The 14,566-nt window shown below is 36.9% G+C and overlaps 1 protein-coding gene across 1 annotated transcript; it reads left to right on the top strand.

Annotated features, from left to right (window-relative positions):
- Positions 1 to 8,444: 8,444 nt before the first annotated feature.
- On the top strand, positions 8,445 to 13,924 carry LOC137708764 (pectinesterase-like). The gene is made up of 3 exons (XM_068447916.2): positions 8,445 to 9,191; positions 9,478 to 9,913; positions 13,071 to 13,924. The coding sequence occupies exons 1-3, from the start codon at positions 8,562 to 8,564 to the stop codon at positions 13,760 to 13,762; spliced, it is 1,758 nt and encodes a 585-aa protein (XP_068304017.2). The 5' UTR covers positions 8,445 to 8,561; the 3' UTR covers positions 13,763 to 13,924.
- Positions 13,925 to 14,566: the final 642 nt, after the last annotated feature.

Raw genomic sequence — 14,566 nt, 5'->3', positions numbered from 1 at the left:
ACACTTGGCATTTGTGTTGTGTTTCCCGTATTCATATCGTTATCGTGTTATACTCGATATCTTAAAGGATCGTATCATATAACACTAGTTAAAATGAACGAGTAATATGACCTGACTCAAATTTGACCCGTTAATATTAAGGGGTAATATGACTTGACCGTTACCTATTAAAGAAAATAAGCCTAATACCCCTCGTGGTGTAGTCAATTAGCAAATTTAGTCCAAAATAATTTTCCATTAAATATCTGGTAATGCAAAGGTAAAACTGTACTTAAAGACTCCGTCGCTTAGGGCTCACTTGTCAGCCCCAAATGAATATACACACAGAGACGACGACACCCTTTTGATTCTGCTTTCAATTCTCACAAACCCCATTTCCCAAATCTGACTAGTTCATCACCCAACTAGGTTTTTTCACCTCAATTCGCTTGAACCCAGCTGTTTCGTTGGATCGGTGCGTTATTTAAATTATTTAAGGGGAACTCGTCTCAGGTTTTGCATTGTTCTTAAGAAATTAATTTCAGGGTTTAGTATTTTAAATGTGGTAAAGTCTAAAAAAGTTGTGGTCTTTAAGCTGATTGCTGCTAGATTAGGGGTTTAATTGGTGGGGTCTAATTGAATTTTGTGGGATTTGGGATATAGCCGTAGGTTTGATTTATTGGATCTGGAAGGTACTGAGGCATGCATTGGAAGTTTTAGTATTGAGTTTGGTAAAATAGATTCTGATCACAATGTCGGCGATGAATGTGGTTTTAACGGACAAAATGCAGTTTCCTAGTGGTGGTGGCAGTGCGGCCATTGGAGGCGGCGAGATCCCCAACTCTCCAGTGGTTCCATAGGAGCGTGATGAACATCTGGTAAACCATATAGGATTACCTTGTCATAAAAGACAAACAGGAAGAAGAAGATGCATACATCAAAGTACATTTTTACCTTTGCATTAATGAATATTTAACGTAAAAATTGCATTAACAAACATTTAACGAAAAAAAACATTTTTAAATTAAATTTGCTAACAGACTACACCACAAGGGTTTAAATCCTAATTTTTTTTTTTTACCAAGAGGACTATTATCCGATTACCTTATCACCACGAATAACGTTTGTCCGATTAAGCTAAGAAAAATATATTTTAAACCAATAAATAATTAAATGAAAAACATAATAGCAAATTAGTATATACATACCACATTGTCATATAAATATTACTTCAAAACATAAAAACACATTTGTCTCACAAATATCACATAAATATTAATTAATGTAGAAGTAATGACAAGCTATACAACTTTTGTGAAGAGCTCAACTTTGAAATTCGCCACTATAATGACATAAACTACAGATCAAAATTTAACTGTTGATTGTTGTTTACATTTATGCTCCATTCTTTTCACTAATCTTTTTTTCTAGATGCCCTGAGTTTTTATTTAACATTATTGCCATGGATATAAACATTTCGATTAGATTATAAATAAAGTCTATCTTTTGACCAAAAAAAAAAGAAGATCTTTTAGGGGATCCAAGAAGAAGAACGATTCGGACCATTGATATTGCGTTCAAAGGTTTATCGTTAATGAAAATATTGCTCGAAGTTTATAAAATCTCTAGAAATTATATAACATCGACTCATATTTTAGTTAATTGTAAATATCTGAACATGATATCAATGGTCAAAACCTCTTGTTTTTTCTACATACACTAAAAGATCATGTTTTACAAAGAAAAATCTAAAAACTGAAATTCGGTAGAAGAATAAAGCGTAAACGATAATCGACGGTTAAATACATGTCACATCCCAGCCCGGGGCGGGACCACTTCCCGGGCCCGCTCCACCACCGTAGCACGATATTGTCCGCTTTGGGCTTACCATTCCCTCATGGTTTTGTTTTTGGGAACTCACGAGCAACTTCCCAGTGGGTCACCCATCATGGGATTGCTCTAGCCCCCTTCTCGCTTAACTTCGGAGTTCTTACGGAACCCGAAGCCAGTGAGCTCCCAAAAGGCCTCGTGCTAGGTAGGGATGGGAATACACATTTAAGGATCACTCCCATGGGCGATGTGGGATGTCACAATCCACCCCCCTTAGGGCCCCGACGTCCTCGTCGGCACACCACGGCCAAGGTTAGGCTCTGATACCAATTTGTCACATCCCGGCCCGGGGCAGGACCACTTCCCGAGCCCGCTCCACCGTAGCATTTTCAATTATAAACAATACAGTGAGAAGTGTACAATCAATAACGCCCTACTATAAAGTAGTCTCGTACCCAAAGCTTCCTGAAACGCCACCCAAAACTTAGATGTAAATCGTGGATCACGATCCGAGACAATACTCACAGGGACACCATGGTATTTCACGATCTACAATACATCTCTCCCCTCTAGGCATAGCGAACTCTAAATCATATGTATGGTCGGGGCGGGACCACTTCCCGGGCCCGCTCCACCACTGTAGCACGATATTGTCCGCTTTGGGCTTACCATTCCCTCACGGTTTTGTTTTTGGGAACTCACGAGCAACTTCCCAGTGGGTCACCCATCATGGGATTGCTCTAGCCCCCATCTCGCTTAACTTCGGAGTTCCTACGGAACCCGAAGCCAGTGAGCTCCCAAAAGGCCTCGTGCTAGGTAGGGATGGGAATACACATTTAAGGATCACTCCCATGGGCGATGTGGGATGTCACAATCCACCCCCCTTAGGGGCCCGACGTCCTCGTCGGCACACCACGGCCAAGGTTAGGCTCTGATACCAATTTTTCACATCCCGGCCCGGGGCGGGACCACTTCCCGGGCCCGCTCCACCGTAGCATTTTCAATTATAAACAATACAGTGAGAAGTGTACAATCAATAACGCCCTACTATAAAGTAGTCTCGTACCCAAAGCTTCCTGAAACGCCACCCAAAACTTAGATGTAAATCGTGGATCACGATCCGAGACAATACTCACAGGGACACCATGGTATTTCACGATCTACAATACATCTCTCCCCTCTAGGCATAGCGAACTCTAAATCATATGTAGGGTCGGGGCGAGACCACTTCCCAGGCCCGCTCCACCACCGTAGCACGATATTGTCCGCTTTGGGCTTACCATTCCCTCAAGGTTTTGTTTTTGGGAACTCACGAGCAACTTCCCAATGGGTCACCCATCATGGGATTGCTCTAGCCCCCTTCTCGCTTAACTTCGGAGTTCCTACGGAACCCGAAGCCAGTGAGCTCCCAAAAGGCCTCATGCTAGGTAGGGATGGGAATACACATTTAAGGATCACTCCCATGGGCGATGTGGGATGTCACAATCCACCCCCCTTAGGGGCCTGACGTCCTCGTCGGCACACCACGGCCAAGGTTAGGCTTTGATACCAATTTGTCACATCCCGGCCCGGGGCAGGACCACTTCCCGAGCCCGCTCCACCGTAGCATTTTCAATTATAAACAATACAGTGAGAAGTGTACAATCAATAACGCCCTACTATAAAGTAGTCTCGTACCCAAAGCTTCCTGAAACGCCACCCAAAACTTAGATGTAAATTGTGGATCACGATCCGAGACAATACTCATAGGGACACCATGGTATTTCACGATCTACAATACATCTCTCCCCTCTAGGCATAGCGAACTCTAAATCATATGTAAGGTCGGGGCGGGACCACTTCCCTGGCCCGCTCCACCACTGTAGCACGATATTGTCCGCTTTGGGCTTACCATTCCCTCACGGTTTTGTTTTTGGGAACTCACAAGCAACTTCCCAGTGGGTCACCCATCATGGGATTGCTCTAGCCCCCTTCTCGCTTAACTTCGGAGTTTCTACGGAACCCGAAGCCAGTGAGCTCCCAAAAGGCCTCGTGCTAGGTAGGGATGGGAATACACATTTAAGGATCACTCCCCTGGGCGATGTGGGATGTCACATACAAATCTAAGATTTATGGATTATGGTGTCGGATTTCGGAGTTGACCCCTTCACGAAAGCTGTAAAACTTGTCGTTATGAGTGATTGCATATTTTTCTTACATTTTTCACATTTCTACTATAATTATTATTAATTTTACACACAAATAAAAAAAACACAATTAATGAGGGTTTGGAAGGTTTTAAAAATCTAAATGATGTAACTATCGTGTATGCGTGAAGGATGCAATCACAAGCATTTATATATTCTTTCACATTTTTATACACTGGTACATTAATTATTATGAATTTTTATTTATTTTGAACTTCCTAAAATACTACTCACGAGGGTTTGTAGGGTTATAAAAGGTTAAACAATGATGTATTATCTCAAAACGTAGAGGACGTGATCACAAGCGTTGGCATATTTTTTTTCACATTTTTCACAATTGATTATTGTAATTTTTTTTAATGTGTTTGGTATTTGTAAATTACTTTTATATTTATATTTTTATTGTGTTTTATAATATTTTAATCTCACTTTTAAGAGGATAAATCATTTGAGCATGAGAGTAAAACAGTTTGTTAGGTCTTAACTATAAAATTGAAAGTCAGTTTTTTTTTTTTTTTTTTTTTGTTATACTAATACAATACTAGTTGATTTGAATTTTGAACAACAAGTCAAGTAAAATTTATTGTCAATAATAATAGTAAGAAACTTTCATAATAAAAACAAAATTTTAACTTATATAGAATATTAGTACAATAATACGTATTTAATATACAATATATACACTATGACTGTTGTATTTTATAGTAAGTTTTTTTAGTAGTTTAACTTTAAAATCACAAAATAGTTTTTTGCTTAACGGGTTAAAATAGGTTACCCACATGTTACCTATGCACAAACCCGTTAAGGACATTATTAATGCGTCGCTCAATAACGACCCGTTTAATTATCGTCTTGACCTGAAATATGTTATTTTCGTGTAGTGTAAAAATGTCTAGTTTTCATACCCTTTCGTAGTGTGGCCACATTCACTTAATTTGTAAGGAAAACTAATGAAAATGTCTTCAAAACTTTAAATTTTAACAAAAAATCATCTTATAACTTTATTTAATGATAAGAATAAAAAAACAAAAAAAACAAAAAACCTAATTACGTGCGTGCAATTGGATAGCGTTTTTTCCCAGATTTTGTTTGGTTTGGTGTGCTGGTGCTTTTTCCCAGCTTATGTATTTGCTTCTATAGAGTTTTTTTATCCATTTAAAATGTATGCCGCAACTTTTTTTTTTTTTAAAAAAAAAAATATTTATGTGGAGTGAGTGATTGATGGCAGGAGAAGGGGGATTCATAAAAAAAAACCTTGCAGAAGGGGTTTTTTTTTTTTGGAAGAAAATAAAAAAGCATTCTTAGGGAGAACTTGGGGAGTTCATTAACATAACATAAGGAACTCCAAAAAAAACTTTGAGTTGTGAACCATATGAATTTTCAATTACCTCCAGTTCTAATTGGTTCTTTGTTTGATTAGAAAATATAAAAAATTGAAAGAGTTTAATGTAAAACATTGGATCAAGAAAAAGATACTATTTATGAAACTGGACCAAGAAAGATACATTATTTATGAAACTGTATCAATTACTAGAAATTATATATGAAAGTGGACCAAGAACTAGACACTATTTATGAAACTGGATCAAGAATGAGACACTATTTATGAAACTGAATCAAGAATGAGACACTATTTATGAAACAAGACCCAATAATTAAACATTATTTACAAAAGTGAACCAAGAACTAGGCACTACTTATGAATCTGAACAATAAATAGCGTAGTTACGTTTAGTTTCATAAATAGTATAGTGTTCAATTTCATAAATAGTGTAGTACTGTTTCATAAATAGTGTCTGTGATGGATGCGCGCTGCGTCAGTTTTTTTTTTTTTTAATATTAAAATTTTGTCATTTTCTTTAAAATTTAAGTTCTTCTATCCTCTTTATTAAAAAGTCAAGGGTTTTTCCATTAAAATTTAAGTTTTTTATTAAATAAAGTTATAACATGATTTTTTATTAAATTAAACTTAACCCAAACTCTTTTCATGAAAAACTCTCTAATTTGTAAGACTATCTCCCATAGAGAGGCTAACTAGGGCTAGAAAAAAATCCCGAATTACCCAAACCAAACCGAAAATTCCCGAATTCAAAACCAAAAAAATCCCGAAATAAAAAATCCTGAAAAGTTCGGTAACCCATACCAAAAAAATCCTATGGATTCGGTACGGGAATTGGGACCTGGTTGGTAAATGTTCGGTAATCCCTAACCGATTTGTATACATATTATACATTTATTTATCATATATTATATATATATTAAAATAAATTGTAATCGTTGGATAAAAGACCTTACTCTCTCTAATCTCTCAAATGTGTCAACACTCCCTCTCTCACTCAGACGACCTGCACTTTTTCTCTAACCTCTCAAATATCTCTGCACTCTCTCCTCTCCTCCTCAGCGCTATGTCAACAAACTCAACACTCTCTTTAATCTCTTGAATCGTCTCTACACTCTACTCCCCTCCTCCTCCCTCTGTGAGCAGACTCAACAAGTCCGACCGACCACCACACCTCTATGACTCCTCCATATTCTAGATCCAAGCTTCCATGGTTCCACCTCGAACGACCTCCAAACCGAAGCTTCTCTGATATGATAATGAAGGTGTCCAGATTCATGAAATTATTGTACCTTGATTTTGATTTGGATTCTAAATTTGAGAAGGTTTTGAACTTTCAATTTGGAGATTTAGAATTAATGAAAATCCCCTTATTTTAATTACTGCTTGATATCTTTGTATTTGGCTTTCTGCTTTTGAATATTGATCGAGGGCTTCTTCGATCGTTGTATTGTTGACCCTCTGAATTTTTAGGGTTTGTTTGCAAATTTGGGATTTGGGATCTACGTTAATTCGATCTTCTAAATTAGGACTGCAGTCATTCCCGATTCGGAACCGAAAAATCAAAACAATTTCTGGAATCCCGAAATTCGGGAACATCAAAATTTTAGTACGTTTTTAGGTTTTAGAATTGCATCCCAAAAGGAGTCAGTTTGGGATTCGGATTTTGGGTTTCGGTTCGGGATCCCGACCCGAACCAGCCCTAAGGCTAACCGTTCAAAAGCCAAAAAAATGGCAAAGAAAACAAAAGTTACAAAACTACGAAGTGGGAAGAACTCAGTCAGAATAAGGCTTAGTACTGGATAGAAGACGAAATGTTTCATTAAAAGAGACTTGATAAAAGACGAAATGTTTCAATAAAAGAGGAAAAAAGTTGGGAGAAGGATTCTCTGTTCTTTTCTTTCCTTATCTTCCTTTTTATTTGAACAGTAATGATTAAATCACGTTAATATTTTATATTAATTTTTTACGAAAAAAGAAAAATAAAATAAAGAATGTAAGAAGAATGAATGAAGAGTTATAGAAAAAGGATGAAAGCGAATTCTAATCCAAAAAGTTAGATGTGAAAAAATCGTCCAATATAATCCTGCGAGTGATGGGGACCCTGCTTTTTCTTTTTAGGAAACAGAGGACCCACGCTTGTCTGTCAGTTGAGTATTATTCCTCTGCGAAGACGCCGGTATGGCCATTTATTCACGTGGGGCAATAATTCATGCAAGAATATTATGCTAATTAAATAAAATAAAAATGTTTAAATAAAATAATATTATGCAAGAATATTATGCTAATTAAAAATGTTTAACTTTACCAAAAATAAAAATAAAAATGACTTGATAGCCATCCAGCTAATCACATAACTTGATTGTTAAGCTATTTGAATTATTCCTGGCTTCGAGTTAAGGATGGTAAGGTAAGATCAAGATATATTAGGACCATGGTCTTCACCGACATAACAAATTTAATAACGTAACATTATGTATACCTAATGTGAGAAAATATAATTTATTCAGCATAGTGATTTCTTTGAATATACTTTATCGACGAGGGCATGTTCAACTTTGAATTTTTTTTTCTTTTTCAACAAACGATATTATCTACGTTAAGAAATGGGAAGTGAGTTAAGCCTTACAATGGGCTTGCCATAATATGTGGTTCAACTTTGTATTTGGCGAGAATCTAACTTAAAACATCTCAATTACAAGTGAAAAGAAAATATCACTAGATTATACTGGTAGAAGTAATTAGGTTCTGTGTTTTGTGCAAATGGATTGGATTTTATATATGGATCTAAGAACATAAGTTACATAACATGTTGTTTCATAACGTGTTGTACTGGTCAAAACCTCTTTTAAAATTGGCAAATAAAAATATTATTAGAGAAGTAATTAGGTTCTGTGTTTTGTGCAAATGGATTGGATTTTATATATGGATCTAAGAACATAAGTTACATAACATGTGTGTTTCACTTGTTATTTGTTGCTATCTATACAATATGCTAATAAAAAATAAGTTTATGTGATATAATTCAAATATTTATTCCGAATACATCGTGAATTTATTAGAGAGAAGAACATACTAGACCAAAGCTACCACACTTCACTTCACTAATTGTATAAATAACCCCATCCTCCGTACCCAACTCGATCACTCCCCTCTTATCCTCCTCCATGTTCTAAATTTTGTACCCATTTTTTTCTCTTTCCCTATTCCAATTGACTATTTTTAGAATGGCCAAAATCAAAGAGTTTTTGACCAAAATGTCCGAATCGGGCAAACAAATATCCACAACCAAGAAAAACAAGAAGCTTTTCATATCCCTTTTCGCAACCATCCTACTTGTCGGCGCCGTCGTCGGCATTGTCAACGGAGTCAAGTCCTCCAAAAACAACTCCGACGATGAAACCAATGAGGCCTCCCACGCCATAGTCAAATCCTCATGCAGCTCCACCCTCTACCCTGAACTGTGCTTTTCCGCACTTGCACTTCATCCTGAAGCCTCCAAAAAGGTTTCGAGCCAGAAGGACGTGATAGAATTGTCATTGAACATCACGACCACGGCGGTTCAGCACAACTTCTACACCGTCGAGAAGCTGCTGAAGTCCGGGAAGAATAAGCTCACTAAGCGTGAGAAGGGCGCTCTTCACGACTGTTTGGAGACCATTGATGAAACTCTCGACGAGCTTCACGATGCTGTGGAGGACCTCCATGAGTACCCTAATGAGAAGACTTTGATTCAGCATGCCGATGACCTAAAAACTTTGATCAGCTCCGCCATTACCAACCAAGAAACTTGCCTTGATGGGTTCTCGCACGATGATGCTGATAAAAAAGTTAGGAAATTTTTGTTGGCCGGTCAGGTAAATTTCTCATAATCTCGATACTTTGTTGACGAAAAATGGTCGTCCAAAAATCATTTCGCTATCTTTATGTTTATGTACTTTTCGACTTCTCGATATTTTGTTAATTTTTGTATACTGTATGTATCTTTGGACTGTCAATATGCATTTCACTTTTATTTTTCACATAATTAATTTCACCTGACATCAATATTTGGTTACTATTTTTGTGCCAATGTTTCTGTGTTTTTAGACGGCCGATATTTCTGCTAACACCGCTACTCAATACATTTGGTGTGTCACTCAGGTGCACGTAGAAAAATTGTGCAGTAATGCGCTGACCATGATCAAGAACATGACCGATACCGACATTGCATACGAGATGAAAACGAATGTGAACCGAAAGCTGAAGGAGGATGTGGTGGACGAGCATGGGTGGCCGGAGTGGCTGTCGGTGGCAGACAGGCAACTGCTGCAGTCGTCATCTGTCACACCAAATGTGGTGGTGGCGGCAGACGGAAGTGGGAACTACAAGACGGTGTCGGCTGCGGTGGCTGCCGCGCCTGAGAAGAGTAGTAAAAGATACGTGATTAGAATAAAGGCCGGGGTTTATAGAGAAAATGTGGACGTGCCGAAGAAAAAGACCAACATTATGTTTATGGGAGATGGGAGAAAAAACACTATCATCACTGCTAGTAAAAATGTGGTCGATGGCAGCACAACTTTCAACTCGGCCACAGTTGGTAAGTCCAATTCTTTGAGAAATTTTTAGTTGTGACGGAAACACCGGTGGTACATCACGTATTTTTATGAAAGTGGTGAAATTTTTTATTTTTTAAGTTATTAATTTTTTAATACACATATCTCACCATTTATATAACGACATGTAATGTACCACCCTGTGTAACAGTCACACTGAAAAATCTCTCCAATTCTTTATTCTTTTTAAATTTCCAAGTCTCTAGCTTTTATAAAACAAAATAATAATTCAATTTTGTTTATCGGATAGACATCCTCTCCTGATCTCTTCCTTTTAATCCATCAAATCAATGAATCCGTGTCATTGAAATTTGATCAAACGGTTACAAATAGAGGTCCACTTTAAAAGTTATAATAATTTTAGCCATGGAATTAAATTTAATGACACGAATTCACTGATTTAGTGGATTAGAAGGAATGAATTTGAAGAGAATCCCTTTCCTTGTTCATCATTCTCTGCTATTTTTATTTTTAATTTTATTTTATGGTTTTGATTTGTTCAATGTATATTTGGATAATTGTTATTTACGGTATCCTTCTGGCGGTTGTGTTGTATGTCACAATGTGGGTTCCATGCAGCGATGTATGTATGTACCCATAGGATGAGAATTTTGTCCTGATCTGCTTTACAGGAATCCTAGGGATCTTAGCATCTTAATTTTTCATTGTAAATCGTACGGTTAGTTTTCATTAGGTATTTTTTATATTTGATTTTAAATAATAAAATTCAAATAAGTTTTGAGGACTTGATATATAATGAATAGCTTAGATGTGAAGACTTATAAGATCCCCACAGTTTGAATCCCCACAATTGCGAGTTAGTGTAGTGAGTCTAGTGACTAGTGAGTGAGCCGAGTGGGTGACAGAGTCGGATACACCTTCATAAATTATGCCATATGGGCCTCTTTTAAAATTTGCACTTTCTACATCTTATAAGTCTAGTGATTAAACGATACGCCACTTTAAAGAGAGCATACTATTCTAATTAATTTAATTATATATAATTTTACAAATGCATATAAGTATAGTAATTGTTCGACTTTTGTTACGTATGCTAAGTTATAATTTAAATAGGTAATATGTTTCTTATAGTAATGAACTAATGTCATGGAGATTTAAATTTGACATTTGCAATTGCATAAAGTTAGTTGAACTGTCTTGATGATTGGTAAATATGTCTTCATGTACAGATGTACAGTTAGCAATCTTATCTGAATAGTGAAAATTAGATGTCACTAAATAAAGTACCGCATGTATAATATGTTATTAACTTTGTCTAAATAATATTATGAAAAAAGTTTCAACTATTAGGACATGTTTTCTTAAAATGAACAAGGATATGAAGGATGAGGATATGAAATATTGAGTATGGAATAAACAACCCCTCTTCCTTGATAATACACATCATTTTAAGGTTTAGTGTTTGGACATGAAATACGCACTTTTTTTTTTTTTCACTAGTTGCAAATCTATTCCTTATAATTTATAAATAAACATGCCACTTTGTTACTTAAGATTAAATTGTACCATTTTCCCTCCATATTATATCATCTTGAGAAATACTAAATGAGTCTCTCTGACATCTCATAGTTTAATGTTAATTTTTGTACTAATGTAAAAAAACAATGTTATTCATACCATGTTTTTGTATCACATTTTTCATACCATCTTAGGTGGCATTTGATGTTAACAGTCACATCATTTGAATTAATTAGATTTTTAAATTTAATTCATTATTTAATAAACTAATAATTAAGAAAAACTAAATGATGATTGTAGTATACGATTCTCCTTCATTTTCTTGAATTTTGCAAATTTTTCAAATGATATGGCTGTTCACATCAAATGTCACCTAAGATGATATATAAATATGATATAAAAATATGGTACGAATAACATTAATCTTCTTTGATACCTTCAGTGCAAAGTTGCAAACACATATGCGCACTCCTGTACTTTGGATGATGTTTGGGTCCTGGGTCCTCCTGGGGCTCCTGGTCTGCTGTTCCGAAAATGGTGTCTCCTTCATGTCTCATTTTTATTTGTTTGACACGTGTCATACCATTTAATTCTAATTTAACTCTAATTTAACTCTATTAACTTTAACTAAATTGAAAAAAAATAATAATAAAAAAAAAAAATAGCTGAAACAACTCCCCAGTTTCCAGCCCACGCCCACGCCCACGCCCACCCCCTCCCCCTCCCTTACTCGTCGCCAGCCCACAGCCAAAACCCCTCTGTCACTTGGCTTAATTCAGATCGCTGTTTTAATCATATTGGTTGAAGAGTCGACAGGCTTGGGACGAATCTCTCTTGAATTTTCAAACACCAATCTCTCTGAAATCTTCTAGATCTGTCATGAAATCCAATGCCGTCGGCATCGTAGTGGCAGTGGGAAATCGCCACCGCCATCGCCGCGATGGGCCGCCTTGTCGTCGTCGGTACCAGGTTTCAAGTCCACGACGGTCAAGTCTTGAATCTTCTGACTTACAAGAACACGACTCACGCCATTTTTACCATTGCTCGATTCGGGGTAATAATCAATCCTCCTGCAAACGCCCTAGAATTTTTTGTCAGATGATTTGGGGTCAATTGTTTTGTGTTTTTCAAGGACCGAGGGGACTCTACGCTAGGTTTAATTTACTTTTTTATTATTTATTTTTTTAACTTATTAAATGTTAATAGAGTTACGTTAGAGTTAAGTGGTAGTACACGTGTCAAACAAATAAAGAAGAGACATAAATGAGACACCATTTTTGGGACAGCAGACCCGGAGCCGAGTCCTGGGCAGTACTCCCCATGCATGTTCTTTGTTTGGTCGTTGCCCGTTGGCTTGTTCGTAGCAGCAGAATCATTATTGTTCTATTGATGATTGTTATCCCCCTTTTTCAGAACAATCATTAGCCATTTAAATCGTAATCAGAGCAGATATTTTTTTTTTTATTGCCTTGGATTGCACTTGCCCATGTTGATATATTATGTTCACAAATGAAACAAACCATTAATTACGTACACTGGTTGAGATTGAGAATAATCTACTTAAGCATTGTCGATCTTGCACATGCGTTCTCATGCATGCATATGCGAACTAACGTAACATGTCAAATATCTGTTGAAAAACGTAAATATTTATGGTTGCAGCTGCTGTTGGTGATAAGTTTCTAGCGCGAGACATAACGTTCCAAAACATAGCAGGTCCATCAAAGCATCAAGCTGTTGCTCTAAGAGTAGGGTCTGATCTCTCAGCATTCTACCGGTGCGACATTCTTGCTTACCAAGACTCGCTCTATGTGCACTCGAACCGCCAATTTTTCGAAGGCTGCTTGGTAGCCGGAACAGTTGACTTCATCTTCGGCAATGCTGCTGTCGTGTTACAAAACTGTGACATCCATGCAAGAAAACCTAATTCCGGCCAGAAGAACATGATCACTGCACAAGGCAGAAGTGACCCGAATCAAAACACCGGCATTGTGATCCAAAAATCGAGAATCGGCGCTACATCCGACTTGCAAGCCTCAAAAGGCAGCTTTAAAACGTTCTTGGGGAGGCCATGGAAGGAGTATTCAAGGACCGTGATCATGCAGTCAAGTATAACAGATATCATTGACCCTATTGGGTGGCATGAGTGGTCTGGCACTTTTGCCCTCAACACTTTGTTTTATGGAGAGTATGCTAACACTGGGGCAGGCGCTGGGACTTCAAAAAGGGTGACGTGGAAAGGGTTTAAGGTAATTACAAGTGCCACTGAGGCTCAGGCGTATACGCCCGGCAGATTCATTGCTGGTGGTAGTTGGTTGAGTTCTACTGGTTTTCCATTTGCTCTTGGGCTGTAAAATGTAAATTTTAAGCATGCTTTGTTGTACTATATTCTTGTGAGTCTATAAGTTAGCTCGTGTTGGGTGAATGTGATGTCCGGCCTGGATTGTAGTAGTATCACTTAAAAACTACCTTCTGTTAGTAATCAATAAGAGCATCTATTGTTTTCTACTCATAAATTAAAGTAATGTAGTACAAAGGTGAAAGTTCTTAGTGTGGATTTATTGAATCACATAGTTGTGGCAACGTGCCAAAACTATCCTAAAATCAAAACTGGTTGATAGATTACCATATCCTAATATATAAATCCAAATTCAACTGATTAATTTTGTATTTCATGTCATGTTTCACCTGTCAAGCCATTAACTTAAGCAACGTATGAACAAACTAACAATGATTATAAGTACATGACAAGTTTTCACAAATTCAAACATCTCTTACAACCTTCAATAATAAAGACTACAAGTTGATAAATAAAACCTAGCTGCTATAACAAATAAGAAAATAGTCATCGACTTCTGCCTTTGTCCGTAGAATCGTTAACAATCCTTCTTGATTTTTTCTATCTATTTTTTCATCGTTCTTTTATCTTCTAACCATTTTAATCTCTTCTTTGTAGTCAATCTTTCACTCTGTCGTGAAGAACTTTCATGGTTGTGGTGCTTTATTGTTATGCCGAGTAGAGCCTTTTGTAACGATTAGCTTAATGCTTAACCTCATATCTTAAAGCGGCAATTGTTGTTTAGAATTGAGATTGTAGTTTTGCGGCTCTTGTGCTATGTGCGTTTGGCCTGTGAAGTGAGTTTGACGTACGTTTGTTT

Source organism: Pyrus communis, chromosome 17 (assembly GCF_041283825.1).
Source record: "Pyrus communis isolate YQ-2024b chromosome 17, ASM4128382v1, whole genome shotgun sequence".
NCBI lineage: Eukaryota > Viridiplantae > Streptophyta > Magnoliopsida > Rosales > Rosaceae > Pyrus > Pyrus communis.
Note: the sequence above shows the minus strand (reverse complement) of the source record. Positions and strands in the feature narration are given on the sequence as shown.